The 17,398-nt window shown below is 42.0% G+C and overlaps 1 protein-coding gene across 3 annotated transcripts in view; it reads right to left on the bottom strand.

The window, feature by feature from the left end:
- Positions 1-14,821, bottom strand: part of LOC129862789 (mitogen-activated protein kinase kinase kinase 4-like) — a 76,843-nt gene extending 62,022 nt beyond the window's left edge. For 2 of the 3 annotated variants that reach the window (XM_055934769.1, XM_055934758.1), the window contains exon 1: positions 14,700-14,821. In XM_055934769.1, the coding sequence (XP_055790744.1) occupies positions 14,700-14,731 (32 nt within the window). In that variant the 5' untranslated portion in view covers positions 14,732-14,821. Of the gene's footprint in view, positions 1-14,399; positions 14,576-14,699 lie in introns of those variants that run through there. The other variant, XM_055934775.1, reaches the window with a different exon arrangement.
- Positions 14,822-17,398: the final 2,577 nt, after the last annotated feature.

Here is a 17,398-nt window from a genome sequence, read left to right as displayed (position 1 = left end):
GCTGCTGGTCAGGCCCCAGAACTACCACCACTACTGGCTGCTGGTCAGGCCCCCGAACTACCACCACTACCACCACTGGCTGCTTTGTATCCTTCGGAGGACACACCCATGTCCTGGTCGCCTCAAACACTTTGAATCAACCTTACACTTCATTTTAGTGGGGAAAAGAAGGCTGCACATATACACTACTAGAGTAGCTGACTGTTATATTACGGTTGAGATCCTGTAACTTGGTTAAGCTACTGTGTGCTTGTGATGTGAAAGGCTGGTTGTTATACAGTGCATTCGGAAAGTATTCAGACCCCTTGACTTTTTCAACATTTTCTTACGTTATAGCCTTATTCCAAAATGTATTCATTTCCCCCCCCCCTCATCAATCTATACACAATACCTCATAATGACAAAGCAAAAACAGCTTTTTAGAAATTTTGCAAGTGTATTAAACATAACAAAATTAAATATCACATTAACGTACGTATTCAGACTCTTTACGGAGTACTTTGTTGAAGCACCTTTGGCAGCGATTACAGCCTTGAGTCTTCTTGGGTATGACACTACAAGCTTGGCACTCCTGCATTTGGGGAAAGAAGTAGAAGTCGACAGATTGTGATTTCAGTGTCGATACCGATTATTGGAGGACCAAAAAAAGCCGATACCGATTAAAAATCGGCCTATTTATATATATGTAATAATGACAATTACAAAAAAAAGAAGTTTTAGGTTGTAGTTATTATAGGAATTATGACGCGTCGACTATTTCTCTATACCATTTGTATTTCATATACCTTTGACTATTGGATGTTCTAATAGGCACTTTAGTATTGCCAGCCTAATCTCAGGAGTTGATAGGCTTGAAGTCATAAACAGCGCTGTGCATCAAGCATTGCTAAGAGCTGCTGGCAAACGCAGTAAAGTTTGAATGAATGCTTACGAGTTTGCTGCTGCCTACCACCGCTCAGTCAAACTGCTCTATCAAATGATAGACTTAATTATAATAAACACAGAAATACGAGCCTTTGGTCATTAATACGGTCAAACCGGAAACTATCATTTCGAAAACAAAACGTTTATTCTTTCAGTGAAATACGGAACCGTTCCGTATTTTATCGAACGGGTGGCAACCCTAAGTCTAAATATTACTGTTACATTGCACAACATTCAATGTTATGTCATAATTATGTAAAATTCTGGCAAAATAGTTCGCAACGAGCCAGGCGGCCCAAACTGTTGCATATACCCTGACTCTGCGTGCAATGAAAACAAGAGAATTGACACAATTTCCATAGTTAATATTGCCTGCTAACATGAATTTATTTGAAATAAATATGCAGGTTTAAAAAATATATATATTTCGGTGTATTGATTTTAAGAAAGGCATTGATGTTTATGGTTAGGTGCATTGGTGAAACGATTGTGCTTTTTTCGTGAATGCGCTTTTGTTAAATCATCCCCCGTTTGGCGAAGTAGGCTGTGATTCAATGATTAATTAACAGGCACCGCATTGATTATATGCAACGCAGGACAAGCTAGTTAACCTAGTAATATCATCAACCATGTGTAGTTAACTAGGGATTATGTTAAAATTGATTGTTTTTTATAAAATACATTTAATGCTAGCTAGCAAATTACCTTGGCTCATTGCTGCACTCGCGTAACAACTGATCATCAGCCTGCCACGCAGTTTCCTCGTGGAATGCAATGTAAATCAGCCATAATCTGCATCCAAAAATGCAGATTACCGATTGTTATGAACACTTGAAATCTGCCATGCATCGGTCTACCTCTAGAAAAATGACTCAAGGCTATAATCGCTGCCAAAAGTGCTTTAACAGAGTACTGAGTAAAGGGTCTGAATACTTATGTAAACATATATTTTAGTTTTTTTATTTGCAAACATTTCTAAAAACCTGGTTTTGCTTTCTCAATATGGGGAAGTCTGTATAGATTGAAAAAATGATATGTTTTGTCCATTTGAGAATAAAACGTGGAAAAAGTCAAGAGGTCTGAATACTTTCCGAATGCACTCGATATATAAAATATATACAGTACCACTCAAAAGTTTGGACACATCTACTCATTCAAGGGTTTCTGTACTTTTACTATTTTCTGCATAGAAGAAGAATAGTGAAGACATAAAAACTATAAAATAACACATATGGTATCATGTAGTAACCCTAAAAGTTTTGAATCAAAATATAGTTGATAAGAGATTCTTCAAAGTAGCCAACCTTTGCCTTGATGACTAGAGGTCGACCGATTATGATTTTTCAACGCTGATACTGATTATTGGAGGACCCAAAAAAAGCTGATACCGATTAAGGAGAAGTTTATCTATAATTCCATGCATAACACTTGTATCTTTTATCAATGTTTATGATTAGTATTTCTGTAAATTGATGTGGCTCTCTGCAAAATCACAGGATGTTTTGGAAGCAGAACATTACTGAACATAACGCGCCGATGTAAACTGAGATTTTTGGATATAAATATGAACTTTATCGAACAAAACATACATGGATTGTGTAACATATAGTCCTATGAGTGTCATCTGATGAAGATCATCAAAGGTTAGTGATAAATTTTATCTCTTATCTGCTTTTTGTCACTCCTCTCTTTGGCTGGAAAAATGGCTGTGTTTTTCTGTGACTAGGTGCTGACCTAACAATCGCATGGTATGCTTTCGTCGTAAAGCCTTTTTGTAATCGGACACCGTGGTGGGATTAACAACAAGTTTATCTTTAAAATGGTGTATAATACTTGTATGTTTGAGGAATTTTAATTATGAGATTTGTTGTTAGAAATTTGGCGCCCTGCACTTTTACTGGCTGTTGTCATATCGATCCCTTTAACGGGATTGCAGCCATAAGAAGTTTTAACTTCTTTGGGGTAGGGGGCAGTATTTTCACATCCGGATGAAAAGCGTGCCCAGAGTAAACGGCCTGCTACTCAGCCATAAAAGCTAGAATATGCATATCATTAGCAGATTTGGATAGAAAACACTGACGTTTCTAAAACTGTTTAAATGATGTCTGAGTATAACAGAACTCATATGGCAGACAAAAACCTGAGAAAAAATCCAGCCCGGAAGTGGGAAATCTGAGGTTAGTCGATTTTCAACTCAGCTCCTATTGAAGATACAGTGGGATATTGGTAATGTTGCACTTCCTAAGGCTTCCACTAGATGTCAACAGTCTTTAGAACCTTGTCTGATGCATCTACTGTGATGTGGGGCCGAATGAGAGGGGAATGAGTCAGAGGTCTGGCAGAATGCTTTGAGCTCGTGACGCTTGTTCACGTGAGAGCGAGCTCTGTTCCATAGCTTTTCTACAGACAAAGGAATTCTCCGGTTGGAACATTATTGAAGATTTATGTTAAAATCATCCTAAAGATTGATTCTATACTTCGTTTGACATGTTTCTACGGACTGTAATATGACTTTTCCTCTGAACTTTTGCCTGGACTTGCCCGCGCGGCGTGAGTTTAGATTGTGTACTGAACGCGCGAACAACAAGGAGGAATTTGGACATAAATGGACTTTCTGGAACAAATCAAACATTTATTGTTGAACTGGGATTCCTGGGAGTGCATTCTAACAAAGATCATCAAAGGTAAGTGAATATTTATAATGCTATTTCTGACTTATGTTGACTCCAACATGGCGGATATCTTCTTGGATTGTGTTGGTCTGAGCGCCGTACTCAGATTATTGCATGGTTTGCTTTTTCCGTAAAGTTTTTTTTATTTTTAATCTGACACAGCAGCTGCATTAAGGAGAAGCATATCTTTAGATCTGTGAATAACACTTGTATTTTTATCAATGTTTATTATGAGTATTTCTGTAATTTGATGTGGCTCTGTGCAAATTCACAGGATGTTTTGGAGGCAAAGCCAAATGTAAACTGAGGTTTTTGGATATAAATATGAACTTGATCGAACAAAACATACATGTATTGTGTAACATGTTGTCCAGGGAGTGTCATCTGATGAAGAATATCAAAGGTTAGTGATAAATTATCAATATTTCAGCTTTTTGTGACTCCTCTCTTTGGTTGGAAAATCACTGTATGCTTTCTGTGACTAGTTGCTGAACTAACATAATGATATGTTCTGCTTTCGCCGAAAAACTTTTTTTGAAATCAGACACTGTGGTTGGATTAACGAGAATTTTATCTTTAAAATGGTGTCTAATACTTGCATGTTTGAGAAAATTGAATTATGAGAATTCTGTTGATTGAATTTGGCGCCCAGCAATTTCATTGGCTGTTGGCGAGGGGTTCCGCTAGCGAAACCCCAGTCCTAGACAGGTTAAGATTAATTGTTTTTTTATAAGATAAGTTTAACGCTAGCTAGCAACTTACCTTGGCTCCTTGCAGACACAAGGTCCTTTTGATGCTGCACTCGCGTAACAGGTGGTCAGCCTGCCACGCAGTCTCCTCGTGGATTGCAATGTAATCGTCCCATAATCGGCATCCAAAAATGCAGATTTTAATGAAAACTTGAAATCGGCCCTAATTAATCGTCCATGCCGATTAAAATCAGTCAACCTCTAGTAGGCATGTTGTGTAAATCAAATGATACAAACCCCCCAAAAAATCCATTCTAATTCCAGGTTGTTTGGCAACAAAATAGGAAAAATGCCCAGAGGGGTGAATACTTTTGCAAGCCACTGTAGGCCTGTTAAAATGTTGTCTGGCCTGCCGTGCCAAATAAAATAAATAAAAAATATGAGCAAAAAATACTAAGTTGCTAGGTGTAGGCAAGGCCATTAGCAAATATGCAATGTATAAAGTTGATTTAAGTAAAACACATAGGGTGTGTCTATGTAAAAAAAAAAAAGCTATAGCTATTGGTCAAAAGAACAGACGACTTTTGGTCGACCAAGATTTTATTTAGTTGGGGACAGCCCCTACACTCGTGTCCCTGTAGCATGCTCTTTCTGCTCCAAGCTACTTCTAGAAGAAAAATCCACTGTGCTCTTTTGTTGCCTGACGGCCTCAGAGTAGCACCCATCTGACACTAGTGAATTACTGCTGCACTGTTTGTGTGTACATGCGTGTGCCCTCAGAAGTGCCCATCTGACAGCAGTTGCGTTACTGCTGCAGTGCAGATGGTGTCAAGTGTCTGGGTGCCTCAATCTGAATGGCTCATCTGATAGCCTTTGGTACTGTCGGGACGTAATAAAGGCTGGTGGAATGTTACAGCCTCTGGGCAGGGACACAGCGTGCATGACAAACTGCTAGAGGGGCCAAAATGTCTGTGGTGGTCGGTGTCTTGACTCTACACATAAAGGCACTGCAGCAGGAGCCAGATTGCAAGAGGTGATTTAGTGACCTTTGACCCCCACCCCCATAGCACCAGGACTATTGTAAGGCAGGAGGACTCCATTGTGTGGGTTGACACGTGGCCTGGAAGGCCCATACAGCTAAATAGCCTGGATACAGCTGGCTGGGGAGACAGAGCAGCACACTTGGGACACATACCAAATGGCACACCATTCCCTAAATAGTGCACTACTTATGGGCCCTGGTCAAAAGTAGTGCCTTACATAGGGAATGGGGTACCATTTGGAACGCTCTCTTGCTCACAATGCCTATTGCCCTCAACAACCAAATAGGGTTGAATGATTGTTCAGCTAGGAGGGGCCAGGGGATTGGCTGGATTGTTTTTGCAGGAGCAACAAGCTCTCAGTGTCATTATTGTACAATTGACAAGGAGGATTTTTACATTTTTAGGGAGGAACACTTCTGGGTCACTTTTACAAGAATGCATGTGCCTGTTGCCACACTTTTCACTGTAGTGAGGAATAATGACAGAAAAGCTCCATCAGATGCAGAAGCTCACTATGGTTCACACAACCACATGTGAAAGTGCTGATGCCACACTCCACTCTGGAAAGATTTTAGGTTGCAAAAACTCAGTGGTTTCAGATAAGATCCATTACTATGTCAGAACATAGACTACAGCTTTGGAAAGACTGATCCATTACTATGTCAGAACATAGACTACAGCTTTGGAAAGACTGATCCATTACTATGTCAGAACATAGACTACAGCTTTGGAAAGACTGATCCATTACTATGTCAGAACATAGACTACAGCTTTGGAAAGACTGATCCATTACTATGTCAGAACATAGACTACAGCTTTGGAAAGACTGATCCATTACTATGTCAGAACATAGACTACAGCTTTGGAAAGACTGATCCATTACTATGTCAGAACATAGACTACAGCTTTGGAAAGACTGAAAGGTGCAATTGAGTTTATTTTTTAATTCTATGCGAGTGTTACGCAATTACCATTCTTGTGTAGAATGTATCGGTGTCTCTAGCTCCTCAACAACATTCTCTGTAACACCAGTAGGATGACAGCAGAATATCTGCCACTAAACCAGAAGAAAAATAGAAGAACAGAACAGGCCAAACCAGACCCCACCCTGCTCAGAAAACAGTGTGAATATGTGACTGACGCCACCCAGATAGCAACATTGGACTAGGGCTGGGCGGTACACCGTATTTTACTCTATACACCGGTATTGATGCAGGGACCGGTTTGGGTTTTTACTTTACCTTCTAGAACTTTATTTGAATGTTTGGTTTGTTAAATGTGATACGCAGTGTGTAACGCCCATTTGTAACACCCATTTGTATAGTTGACTCTGCTACTTGAGTCATCACTCCCTCTCCCACTCTCTCTCCCACTCTCTCTCCCACTCTCTCTCCCACTCAAGGATCACCACTCAAGGAGCTCATTTGTTGTTGCTTGACCACGAGACACTTGCGTTCAGTCTGCTGGTCAATGCAGCACATGCAACAATGTTAATGACAACGATGTTGTTTCCACTCTGATCTTAATATAAATCCACAAGCCTTCTATAATTACAATATTAGTTTGTGTTTCTTACATCTGCAAACAGCTAGTTTGTATTTTCTTAGCAAGTTAAGCTAAATTGTGTTAGCCACTAATGCCTAGTTAGCTGGCTAGCTAACTAGCTAATAAAAGTACTAATAGACTCAGAGCAAATGTAGCTAGCTAATACAGCCGGATACCAGTGCTGGTGGAGGCCTAAATCAGCATGTTGTTTGTGCAACAGTATCTTCTAAATCAAAGAGGAATAGGAGAAGCATGAATATGTTGGCTACATGAATAAAGATTTAACGTAGCCAAAGATTATAGGGTTCCCTAGGAAACACTGAACATCACTTTGGTTCCTACTCTGTCACAATAACTCGTCCATGGCATTTTCATTTGTTGTCATGTCCAACACTGTATTCAATGTGCCCACTGTTATTTATATTCTAACTATAGAATTAGAATAAACATTGTACTTCCATGATTCCACAGGTTCACCCAAGTGTTTTGATCTAAATTGCAACATTTGGTTAAAAATAAGGCCTAGTATTTTTCTCCATATCGTGGCAGTGTGGAAATGATCTCAAATGAGTGCAGGAAATGCAGAAATTGATGGAAATGCAAGATTTTTCGGGGGGGTTTATACTGTTCAATTCAACTTCAACCTATCAGAATGGAGAAAGACCCATTGAAATAATTTAGAATATGTGTTGCCACCCTCACTAGTCATAAAGCAAATGTAGAACTTTTATTAAATCAAAAACATAAAATACCGTCAAATTTATGTTATTTTTCAAATGTATATTTTGGCCATATCGCCCAGCACTACGTCGGACAGCACCACACACGTGCACAGCCATGCCCATACACAGCTTTGATTGCCCGAAGAATGCGCTTGAACCCTGATCAAAATAATTTTGCAAAAAAAGGGAAAGTCATCATTTTTGTGCTGCACAGTACTTAAGACAACAATGAAACATGACATTGCATCCCAAGAGACCAGCTGGTGGCATTTAAAACTGAAATCTAGGACTGTAATGCCTGGATTGGAATGCCCTGCCAATGTTTCAGATCCATGGGAGTACAGAGGGTCTAACCCCTAGAATCACGTCTAACCCCTAGAATCACGTCTAACCCCTAGAATCACGTCTAACCCCTAGAATCACGTCTAACCCCTAGAATCACGTCTAACCCCTAGAATCACGTCTAACCCCTAGAATCACGTCTAACCCCTAGAATCACGTCTAACCCCTAGAATCACGTCTAACCCCTAGAATCACGTCTAACCCCTAGAATCACGTCTAACCCCTAGAATCACGTCTAACCCCTAGAATCACGTCTAACCCCTAGAATCACGTCTAACCCCTAGAATCACGTCTAACCCCTAGAATCACGTCTAACCCCTAGAATCACGTCTAACCCCTAGAATCACGTCTAACGCGAGAATCACGTCTAACGCGAGAATCACGTCTAACGCGAGAATCACGTCTAACGCGAGAATCACGTCTAACGCGAGAATCACGTCGAACCCCTAGAATCACGTCTAACGCCGAGAATCACGTCTAACCCCTAGAATCACGTCTAACGCCGAGAATCACGTCGAACGCCGAGAATCACGTCGAACGCCTAGAATCACGTCGAACGCCTAGAATCACGTCGAACGCCTAGAATCACGTCGAACGCCTAGAATCACGTCGAACGCCTAGAATCACGTCGAACCCCTAGAATCACGTCGAACCCCTAGAATCACGTCGAACCCCTAGAATCACGTCGAACCCCTAGAATCACGTCGAACCCCTAGAATCACGTCGAACCCCTAGAATCACGTCGAACCCCTAGAATCACGTCGAACCCCTAGAATCACGTCTAACGCGAGAATCACGTCTAACGCGAGAATCACGTCTAACGCGAGAATCACGTCTAACGCGAGAATCACGTCTAACGCGAGAATCACGTCTAACGCGAGAATCACGTCTAACGCGAGAATCACGTCTAACGCGAGAATCACGTCTAACGCGAGAATCACGTCTAACGCCGAGAATCACGTCTAACGCCGAGAATCACGTCTAACGCCGAGAATCACGTCTAACGCCGAGAATCACGTCTAACGCCGAGAATCACGTCTAACGCCTAGAATCACGTCTAACGCCGAGAATCACGTCTAACGCCGAGAATCACGTCTAACGCCGAGAATCACGTCTAACGCCGAGAATCACGTCTAACGCCGAGAATCACGTCTAACGCCGAGAATCACAGCTAACGCCGAGAATCACGTCTAACCCGAGAATCTTCTGATTGCCACATAGCTGTAAGTTTGACTGTCTTTTCTGTGTTCTATCAAGATCCTGCAACATAGTGTTTCTAGCCACTATGCTGCATCAGTCGGGCTACAGGTGATAAAGCGTATTGCTAATAGCACACCTGATAATATGGACCATGTATAGGATATATGCATGGTCTAATATGTTAAATCATTTTACCAATGATTTACCAATTGGGCTCATTTCTGGAGGTGGAAATAATATTTTAAATGGCGTCAGCATAATTCTATTTTCAGTCATTTTGGAGTAGAATGTCCTTTTAAAAAGACACCAGAACTGAGCTTCTCAGTCCTTCAACAAAAATTCTACAACCTTTCCAGAGGAAACACTGCTAGGGCGTAATGTAAACAGACAATCATGTAATGATTATGGCCTGAATAACCTTAGGACACTTCCTTCCTGAATCACATGGTGTGGTATGATGGCGCACCAGTCTTTTCCAAGCGTGCAAAGGCAAGTGCAGCAGCTGTTTATTAGAGAGAGACAGAGAGAAAAACAAAGATACTAAGTGTCAGATGTCTTTAACAGTGCTATGATGAGAGCTTTGTAGCCTTGTATCCCTGAAGCAGTGATGGAGCCTGAAGGGCAGTGGTGGGCTGTAGGCTGGGAATGCTTGGGGGGGGGGGGGGGGGGGGGCTGAGTGTTCCATCCACAGTGTTGCATTAACGAGTTCTAGCCAAGGGCTCCTCCTGCTCTGGGCCATGAGATGACTATCCTCTTCTCTACGCAGCACTATCCTGAAATCCATGGAATGCTTGTGGGAGAATGCCTGAATGCTACTGGGCCAGCCAGAATCCCAAACAGCATTGACAAAAGATTTCCATCCTGTCCTTCCCTGCAATGGTTGGCAGCAGCAATGAATAGTTAGTGAGTGAATTGTGTATGCATTTTTAACCATGCTTGCAATTGATGTGGTCTTGTACAGTCAGGGACAGGGTAGCTGCAGATTGTAAGGGGCTGCTGGGATGTTCCATTAGCAGTTACAGGTTAGGTCATGTTTGGCGTAGCACAGAGGATTTGACATACCTTAACTTGGTGATACTTCCTCAATTCCTAACTTGGAAGACAACCAATTATTCAAAAAAAATGTACTTTAAAAAAATGTCACCTTTATTTATTTAACTAGGCAAGTCAGTTAAGAACAAATTCTTATTTACAATGACGGCCTACCGGGGCAGTGGGTTTAACTGCCTTGTTAAGGGGCAGAACGACAGATTTTTATCTTGTCAGCTGGGGGATTCGATCCAGCAACCTTTCGGTTACTGAAGTCTAGTTGCAGGAGGTTGGTTTGAATTTTGAAAAATGCTCCGTTATTAAATAAAATCTATTTTATTTTAGTTATTTTATGCTCATGAAATAATCCAGCAATGTGTACGCCACCATCTTGTCCATTTCAAATCTTGTCTCATTGAGACATGTGGGTGTCCAGTCCACCCCGATGTTCTGCCTGTCATGACACTCACCTGTCTCGATCAATGAGAAAAACTTTCAAATGGACAAGATGCCGGTGTACACATTGTTGGGGAAGTATGGACAAGGTTGGTCTAAAATTCTCTGTGATACGCCAAACAGTAGCCATCTAATACCATCCATCAGCCAGCTGGAACAGAATAATGGTCTGACTAGGCAATATAATAGCTAGGGACAGGGGTGACCTTAACTCCAGCTGACAGACAGTTGCACAACCATGTGCCTTGTTTGTCTCTGTTCAGCATATGGGGCTGTGTCCCACATGGCATCCTATATAGTGCACTACTTTTGGCCAGGGCCCATAGGAAATAGGGTGCCATTTTCTCATTTGGGACACAGTTTGTTGGAACTTGTAACTCTAAGATTGACAGCATGACATCGTCGCTCAAATATAGGGGCTGTGTCCCTACAAAAAAGATGACTGCTATGGTGTGTGGTCATCCACACACCCTCCCAAAATGGCTGCTGTGCCATTTTTTCCCTTTGCATTACTTGACATAGATCCAGAAAAACTAGATGTGTAAATCAAAAAAATGTCCCCATCGGATGGGGCCACAGTGTCTCCTGACCCCTCCTGTCTCAGCCTCCAGTATTTATGCTGCAGTAGTTTGTGTCGGGGGGCTAGGGTCAGTCTGTTATATCTGGAGTACTTCTCCTGTCTTATCCGGTGTCCTGTGTGAATTTAAGTATGCTCTCTCTAATTCTCTCTTTCTTTCTCTCTCGGAGGAGCTGAGCCCTAGGACCATGGCTCAGGACGACCTGGCATGATGACTCCTTGCTGTCCCCAGTCCACCTGGCCGTGCTGCTGCTCCAGTTTCAACTGTTCTGCCTGCGGCTATGGAACCCTGACCTGTTCACCGGACGTGCTACCTGTCCCAGACCTGCTGTTTTCAACTCTCTAGAGACAGCAGGAGCGGTAGAGATACTCTTAATGATCGGCTATGAAAAGCCAACTGACATTTTCTACTGAGGTGCTGACTTGCTGCACCCTCGACAACTACTGTGATTATTATTATTTGACCATGCTGGTCATTTATGAACATTTGAACATCTTGGCCATGTTCTGTTATAATCTCCACCCGGCACAGCCAGAAGAGGACTGGCCACCCCTCATAGCCTGGTTCCTCCCTAGGTTTTGGCCTTTCTAGGGAGTTTTTCCTAGCCACCGTGCTTCTACACCTGCATTGCTTGCTGTTTGGGGTTTTAGGCTGGGTTTCTATACAGAACTTTGAGATATCAGCTGATGTACGAAGGGCTATATAAATAAATTTGATTTGAAATATTCAAGCCCAATGCAATCCCAGTTCCAGCCCTATGGGTCCTGGTCAGAAGTAGTGCACTACTTAGAGAACAGGGTGCCATTGGGTTCTGGTCAGAGGTAGTGTACCAAGGGGAAATAGGGTGCTGTGTGGGACAGCCTATGAGTTAGGACACAAATAAAATGAGCAGTGCACAAACTGATTCCTGGGAGAGAGGAACTTCAAGCTCCCCAGTCCCCACTCATATGCTGCATAACTATGGTTAAGTCCCAAATAACACCCTATCCCCTACATAGTGCACAATTTTTTTATTTTTTATTTTACTTCACCAGGTCAAAAGTATTGCACTACATAGGGAGCCATTTGGGATGCAGCCTATATGCAATGATTTCAACCGTCTATGCCATCCCGCCAGCTACTTAAACTAATGGTCATACCATTTTCAGCTTGATTTCAACCGTCTGTGCCATCCCGCCAGCTACTTAAACTAATGGTCATGCCATTTTCAGCTTGACAACAAGAGCAATGGAGTCGGAAAGAGTGCAAACAAATCTGACACAGCAGCAGTACAGTGACTCGACATCAAGACAAGTCTGTGTGCTTGCAAAGAAGACTTGGATTGAAAACACAGCCAGCCGGAAGGATCAAAGTGATGACACAGACCATAATCAAGAACCACACTTGAAAGCATTGAACACGATTTAGCAGTCAACAGCATGTGCTATCTGTTCAATTCAGTACGCCATGCAGTGTAGCCCAGGCACTGTTGCATGCTTGTAGGCCGTCATTGTAAATAATTATTTGTTCATAACCGACTTGTCTAGTTAAATAAAGGTTGAATAAAAAATGACATTTAAAATGCTTCGAGGGAGGGAGGAGGGGAGAGAGACATAACATTGGATTCCAGAGAATCTGTCACTGGGAGCAAACAAGTGTGATGACGTCGTGTGGGGTCAGAAAGGACGTACATAGAAGGAAAAACATTCAACAGCATGCATTCCACTGGCACGAAAAACAGCTAGAAACAATCTGCAATGAAATATCAGTAGTAGTGTGATGCTGCCGCAATCTAAACTAATACACAATCATTGACAATAAAATCAAATGAAAAAACCTGTTCCTTCAGCATCTATTCCAAAATTGCTTCATAGAATCTAGAAATATATGATTTAGCAGATTCTAGAACCATTATAATTTAACTCAGAGGGCATTTTCCAATTGATTCCAGAGCATACAGAGTGTACATACAGTCCCTGACTAATAACAAATGGCATGTGAAAAGCTTCAAAGATGCTCTAGTAGAAAACACGTGAACATTCTCTCACCGAACAAAGAGCAGGAATTATTGGATATACTGCAATACTAGTCCCATTCGCTCAAAATAGGAACCAATATTTTCCCTGATGCTTGCACTGTATACATGATGAATGATCAAAGACAACAGCGTGCACGAAATTCCTGGCTGGGTAAACAAGTAATAAGGCCCGGGGGGGGGGGGGGGGGGGGGGGGGGGGGGAGTGGTATTTGGCCAATGTAACACTACTAAGGACTATTCCCCAGCATGACACAACGCCGAGTGCCTGGACCCAGCCCTTAGTCGTAGTATATTGGCCATATATCACAAGCCCCCCCCCCCCCCCCCCCCCCCCCCTGCCTTATTACTATTATAAACAGGTTACCAACGTAATTACTGCAGTAAAAAAATATATGGTCTGATATACCACTGCTGTCAGCCAATCAGCATCCAGGGCTCAAACCACCCAGTTTATAATTTAGCATTTATTACACATTTGCAATCAATCTAAGCAATCAGTGGGCTATTATAGCTAGTAATCCATCCACATTGTAATTTACAAACATTTTCATTTTTGTAATTTAGCAGAAGCCATTAGCCGTACTTTTTCGTACTGGTCCCCGGTGGGAATCGAACCCTCTGGCGTTGCAAGCCCCATGCTCTACCAACGGAGCCACACGGCACAGCTACGTGCTTTTCTTTCAGAGAACAGATTCCATTTCTAGGAAAACTAAATCAGACATTTCAAAACATGAATTGTTTCCCCATCAACTTCCTCCGTCCAAGAAGTCATAGCAAGACAGCATATCAGCCCAGCCACTGAATAGTTACTTGAACCGGTCACCAGCAAAGTTAGCTAACTTGTTGTGACGTACAGCCTAGGTAACTGCCTAGCTAACAGGCTAAAGTTAGCTAGCTAACGTTGGTTAACAAATCAAGAAAATTAGTGCAACATTTCAACTCATGTTTCAAATACAGTTCTATGGAGATGTTGTGCATACATCTAGAAAGTGCTGCCACAATCCTGATGAAAACCGATACCAAAATTTGCAAGGATGAAGTCATTTGCCACTTCGACAAAACTGTGAACAATAAACAACGAAGCGCTAAAGCAACGTTAGCCACATAGCTAGTTGACTAGCCTAGAAAACTAGCTAGCTGCCTTTTGATGTTGCAAATTCAATGTGAAGTGAAAATAGTTACCACTTTCAAAGGGGAAGCATTTCCTCCATCCTCCAGGAATTCCAAAACAAATATAAACACTGTGCAAAGTGATATTTCAGAGATCAGATTTATCTGCTAAAAACTTTGCAACTTGAACGCTGCAAAAATGTTGCAACTGTACACGGCTCACTTTGTGACAGTAGGTGGTTGCCTATAGATGCGCAAGCGCGCCAATTGACCCGCTTGGGTTGTCACGTTCAGCTCACAATGTGGCAGTTAGCTAAACCCCGGCTGTGTAGTTTCTTTATTTTCACGAAATCGCACTGATTATTCGCCTACCTGCTAGGTTCGCTATTATCCGGAGGCTCCATAGTAGGTCGACAAATCCTCGGTTCTAGTGGTGCATGGGACCATCCATGACCATAACAGTTTAAACGCTGTTTGCACGTTTTCTTTTTGCAAGAGCTGGTCGAAAAGGCGTCTTTCTGCGAAGTTTTTTTTATCCCTCTGCAGAGTTGCAGCTCCCCGGTTTGTGTGCTGTCGCCATCTTTCCAGCAGTCATTGAGGAGAGCTACGGCCAATGGCTGTATATATGGCTACGGCAACCCGTACAGTTCATCCATTCAGCAGCCAAGTAATATAGCCAAATGGTGTGACAAGTAGGATGTGGTTATAATGCATTATAACACTTTCCATAAGCATGTATCGAATTCTGTCCCTTTACAATGTAATTATAAATTGATCATGCATGCTTATAACGAGCATCACCGCATTATTTGTTGGCTTTCTCGACTAAAGTGTCACCAGGGCCAGACTACCTCATTTTTTATCTTGTTATAAAGTACATTTTATATCACACAAAAGACAATCGTTTCAACTGTCAGAATTACATTGTTTTTTGAGATTACTGGAAAATACTTACTTGCCCTAGATACAATTAGCTTACAAAAAGTGGCTAATAGGAATGTTCCCTGCTCTCAGTGCTCTCTAAATGCTCATAAGATTCACTCTTTATAAGGAATTGTCTTTATTTATTGCAACTATTTTACATTTATATCATTGCATTCTAGAGATTGTTGGCCTCTCCATCGCCTAAAGCACTAGAGTAATTATGGTTCTATTTGATCAAATAGATCCATAAGAAGGCACAGGGAAGAAGGCACAGTGAAGAAGGCACAGTGAAGAAGGCACAGTGAAGAAGGCACAGTGAAGAAGGCACAGTGAAGAAGGCACAGTGAAGAAGGCACAGTGAAGAAGGCACAGTGAAGAAGGCACAGTGAAGAAGGCACAGTGAAGAAGGCACAGTGAAGAAGGCACAGTGAAGAAGGCACAGTGAAGAAGGCACAGTGAAGAAGGCACAGTGAAGAAGGCACAGTGAAGAAGGCACAGTGAAGAAGGCACAGTGAAGAAGGCACAGTGAAGAAGGCACAGTGAAGAAGGCACAGTAAAGAAGGCACAGTGAAGAAGGCACAGTGAAGAAGGCACAGGGAAGAAGGCACAGGGAAGAAGGCACAGTGAAGAAGGCACAGGGAAGAAGGCACAGTGAAGAAGGCACAGTGAAGAAGGCACAGGGAAGAAGGCACAGGGAAGAAGGCACAGTGAAGAAGGCACAGTGAAGAAGGCACAGTGAAGAAGGCACAGTGAAGAAGGCACAGTGAAGAAGGCACAGTGAAGAAGGCACAGTGAAGAAGGCACAGTGAAGAAGGCACAGTGAAGAAGGCACAGTGAAGAAGGCACAGTGAAGAACGCAGAGTGAAGAAGGCACAGTGAAGCAGAAAAAAAAAAATCACTGGGAGTTTATATATGGAGCAACATTTCTTCTTCATACAGTGAACAACAAATGTCCCCTTCAAAAGGATGTGGTCTGTTGGGGGGTTGCTAGTCATTTTTGTTGATCACAGAAAGGACTGTATAGTTTATATATGTGTAAATTTGCTTCAAGCCTACCATCTAGTTCAATAACAGGGGTAGGCTACATTTCCTTCAACCACAGGTAAGTGTTTCAACGACAAACACGTCATCATAAACTTAATCTCTATACATTCTAGTAAGTATTTAGGTATTTTAACATTTATATAAATCAATACACACACAATAATAAACGTAAGCAAAGTGGACTTCTGCAGTGACATCAAACCAATCAATAACAGTGTGCACCTCTGGCCAAGGACGCCCTTTGACCAAACTGGGGAAAACAGGTGATTGAACCAGGAAGTATACTATGAGTCTGAAATATTAGTTTGTCACAGAAACAGATGCGCTAAAACCTTAGTTTAAAGAATCTTTGGTTTAACAATGAAGTACTTTTAATTAACTTACAATCAATTCCCAATAATTGTTTGTATGTAGGCCTCCTTAACAAGATTTAATGGAGTGACAAATTTTGTTTTAAACGGGGAAATATGGGTACTGCCTGAACAAAACTGTGTGTGTGTGTGTGTCTGCGCACTTGGCTACTGTATGTTTGACTGTGTATATTCTATGGTAATGTCTGTCATCGATACAATGGCCGAGTGCGTTCAAGCAGATAATCATCATTGGTCACCACCTTTCCAAGTGTGTTGCATTGTGGGAATACGAATTGTCCAACTTGCACCTACATTAACTTTACAACAACCATGTGATCAAAGTTCATGAAGTTTCGACTGCAGTCGACTTATATTTTCTGCAGTTGCTCCTCACCGGCAGCCATCATCTGCATTGTGGGATGCACTATTTCTCCTATAATAGGCCATATTTAGACAGGCAGCCCAATTTTTTAAACCCTTATTTTACCAGGTAAGTTGACTGAAAACACATTCTCATTTACAGCAATGAACTGGGGAATAGTTACAGGGATGAATGAGCCAATTGTAAACTGGGTATGATTAGGTGGCTATGATGGTATGAAGGCCAGATTGGGAATTTAGCATCCCTACTCTTACGATAAGTGCCATGGGATCTTTAGTGACCACAGAGAGTCAGGACACCCGTTTATGTCCCATCCGAAAAACAGCACCGTACACAGGGAAATGTCCCCAATCACTGCCCTGGCATAT

This window comes from Salvelinus fontinalis, chromosome 1 (assembly GCF_029448725.1).
Source record: "Salvelinus fontinalis isolate EN_2023a chromosome 1, ASM2944872v1, whole genome shotgun sequence".
NCBI lineage: Eukaryota > Metazoa > Chordata > Actinopteri > Salmoniformes > Salmonidae > Salvelinus > Salvelinus fontinalis.
The sequence above is the reverse complement of the archived record's forward strand: the minus strand, read 5'-3'. Positions and strand labels throughout refer to the sequence as shown.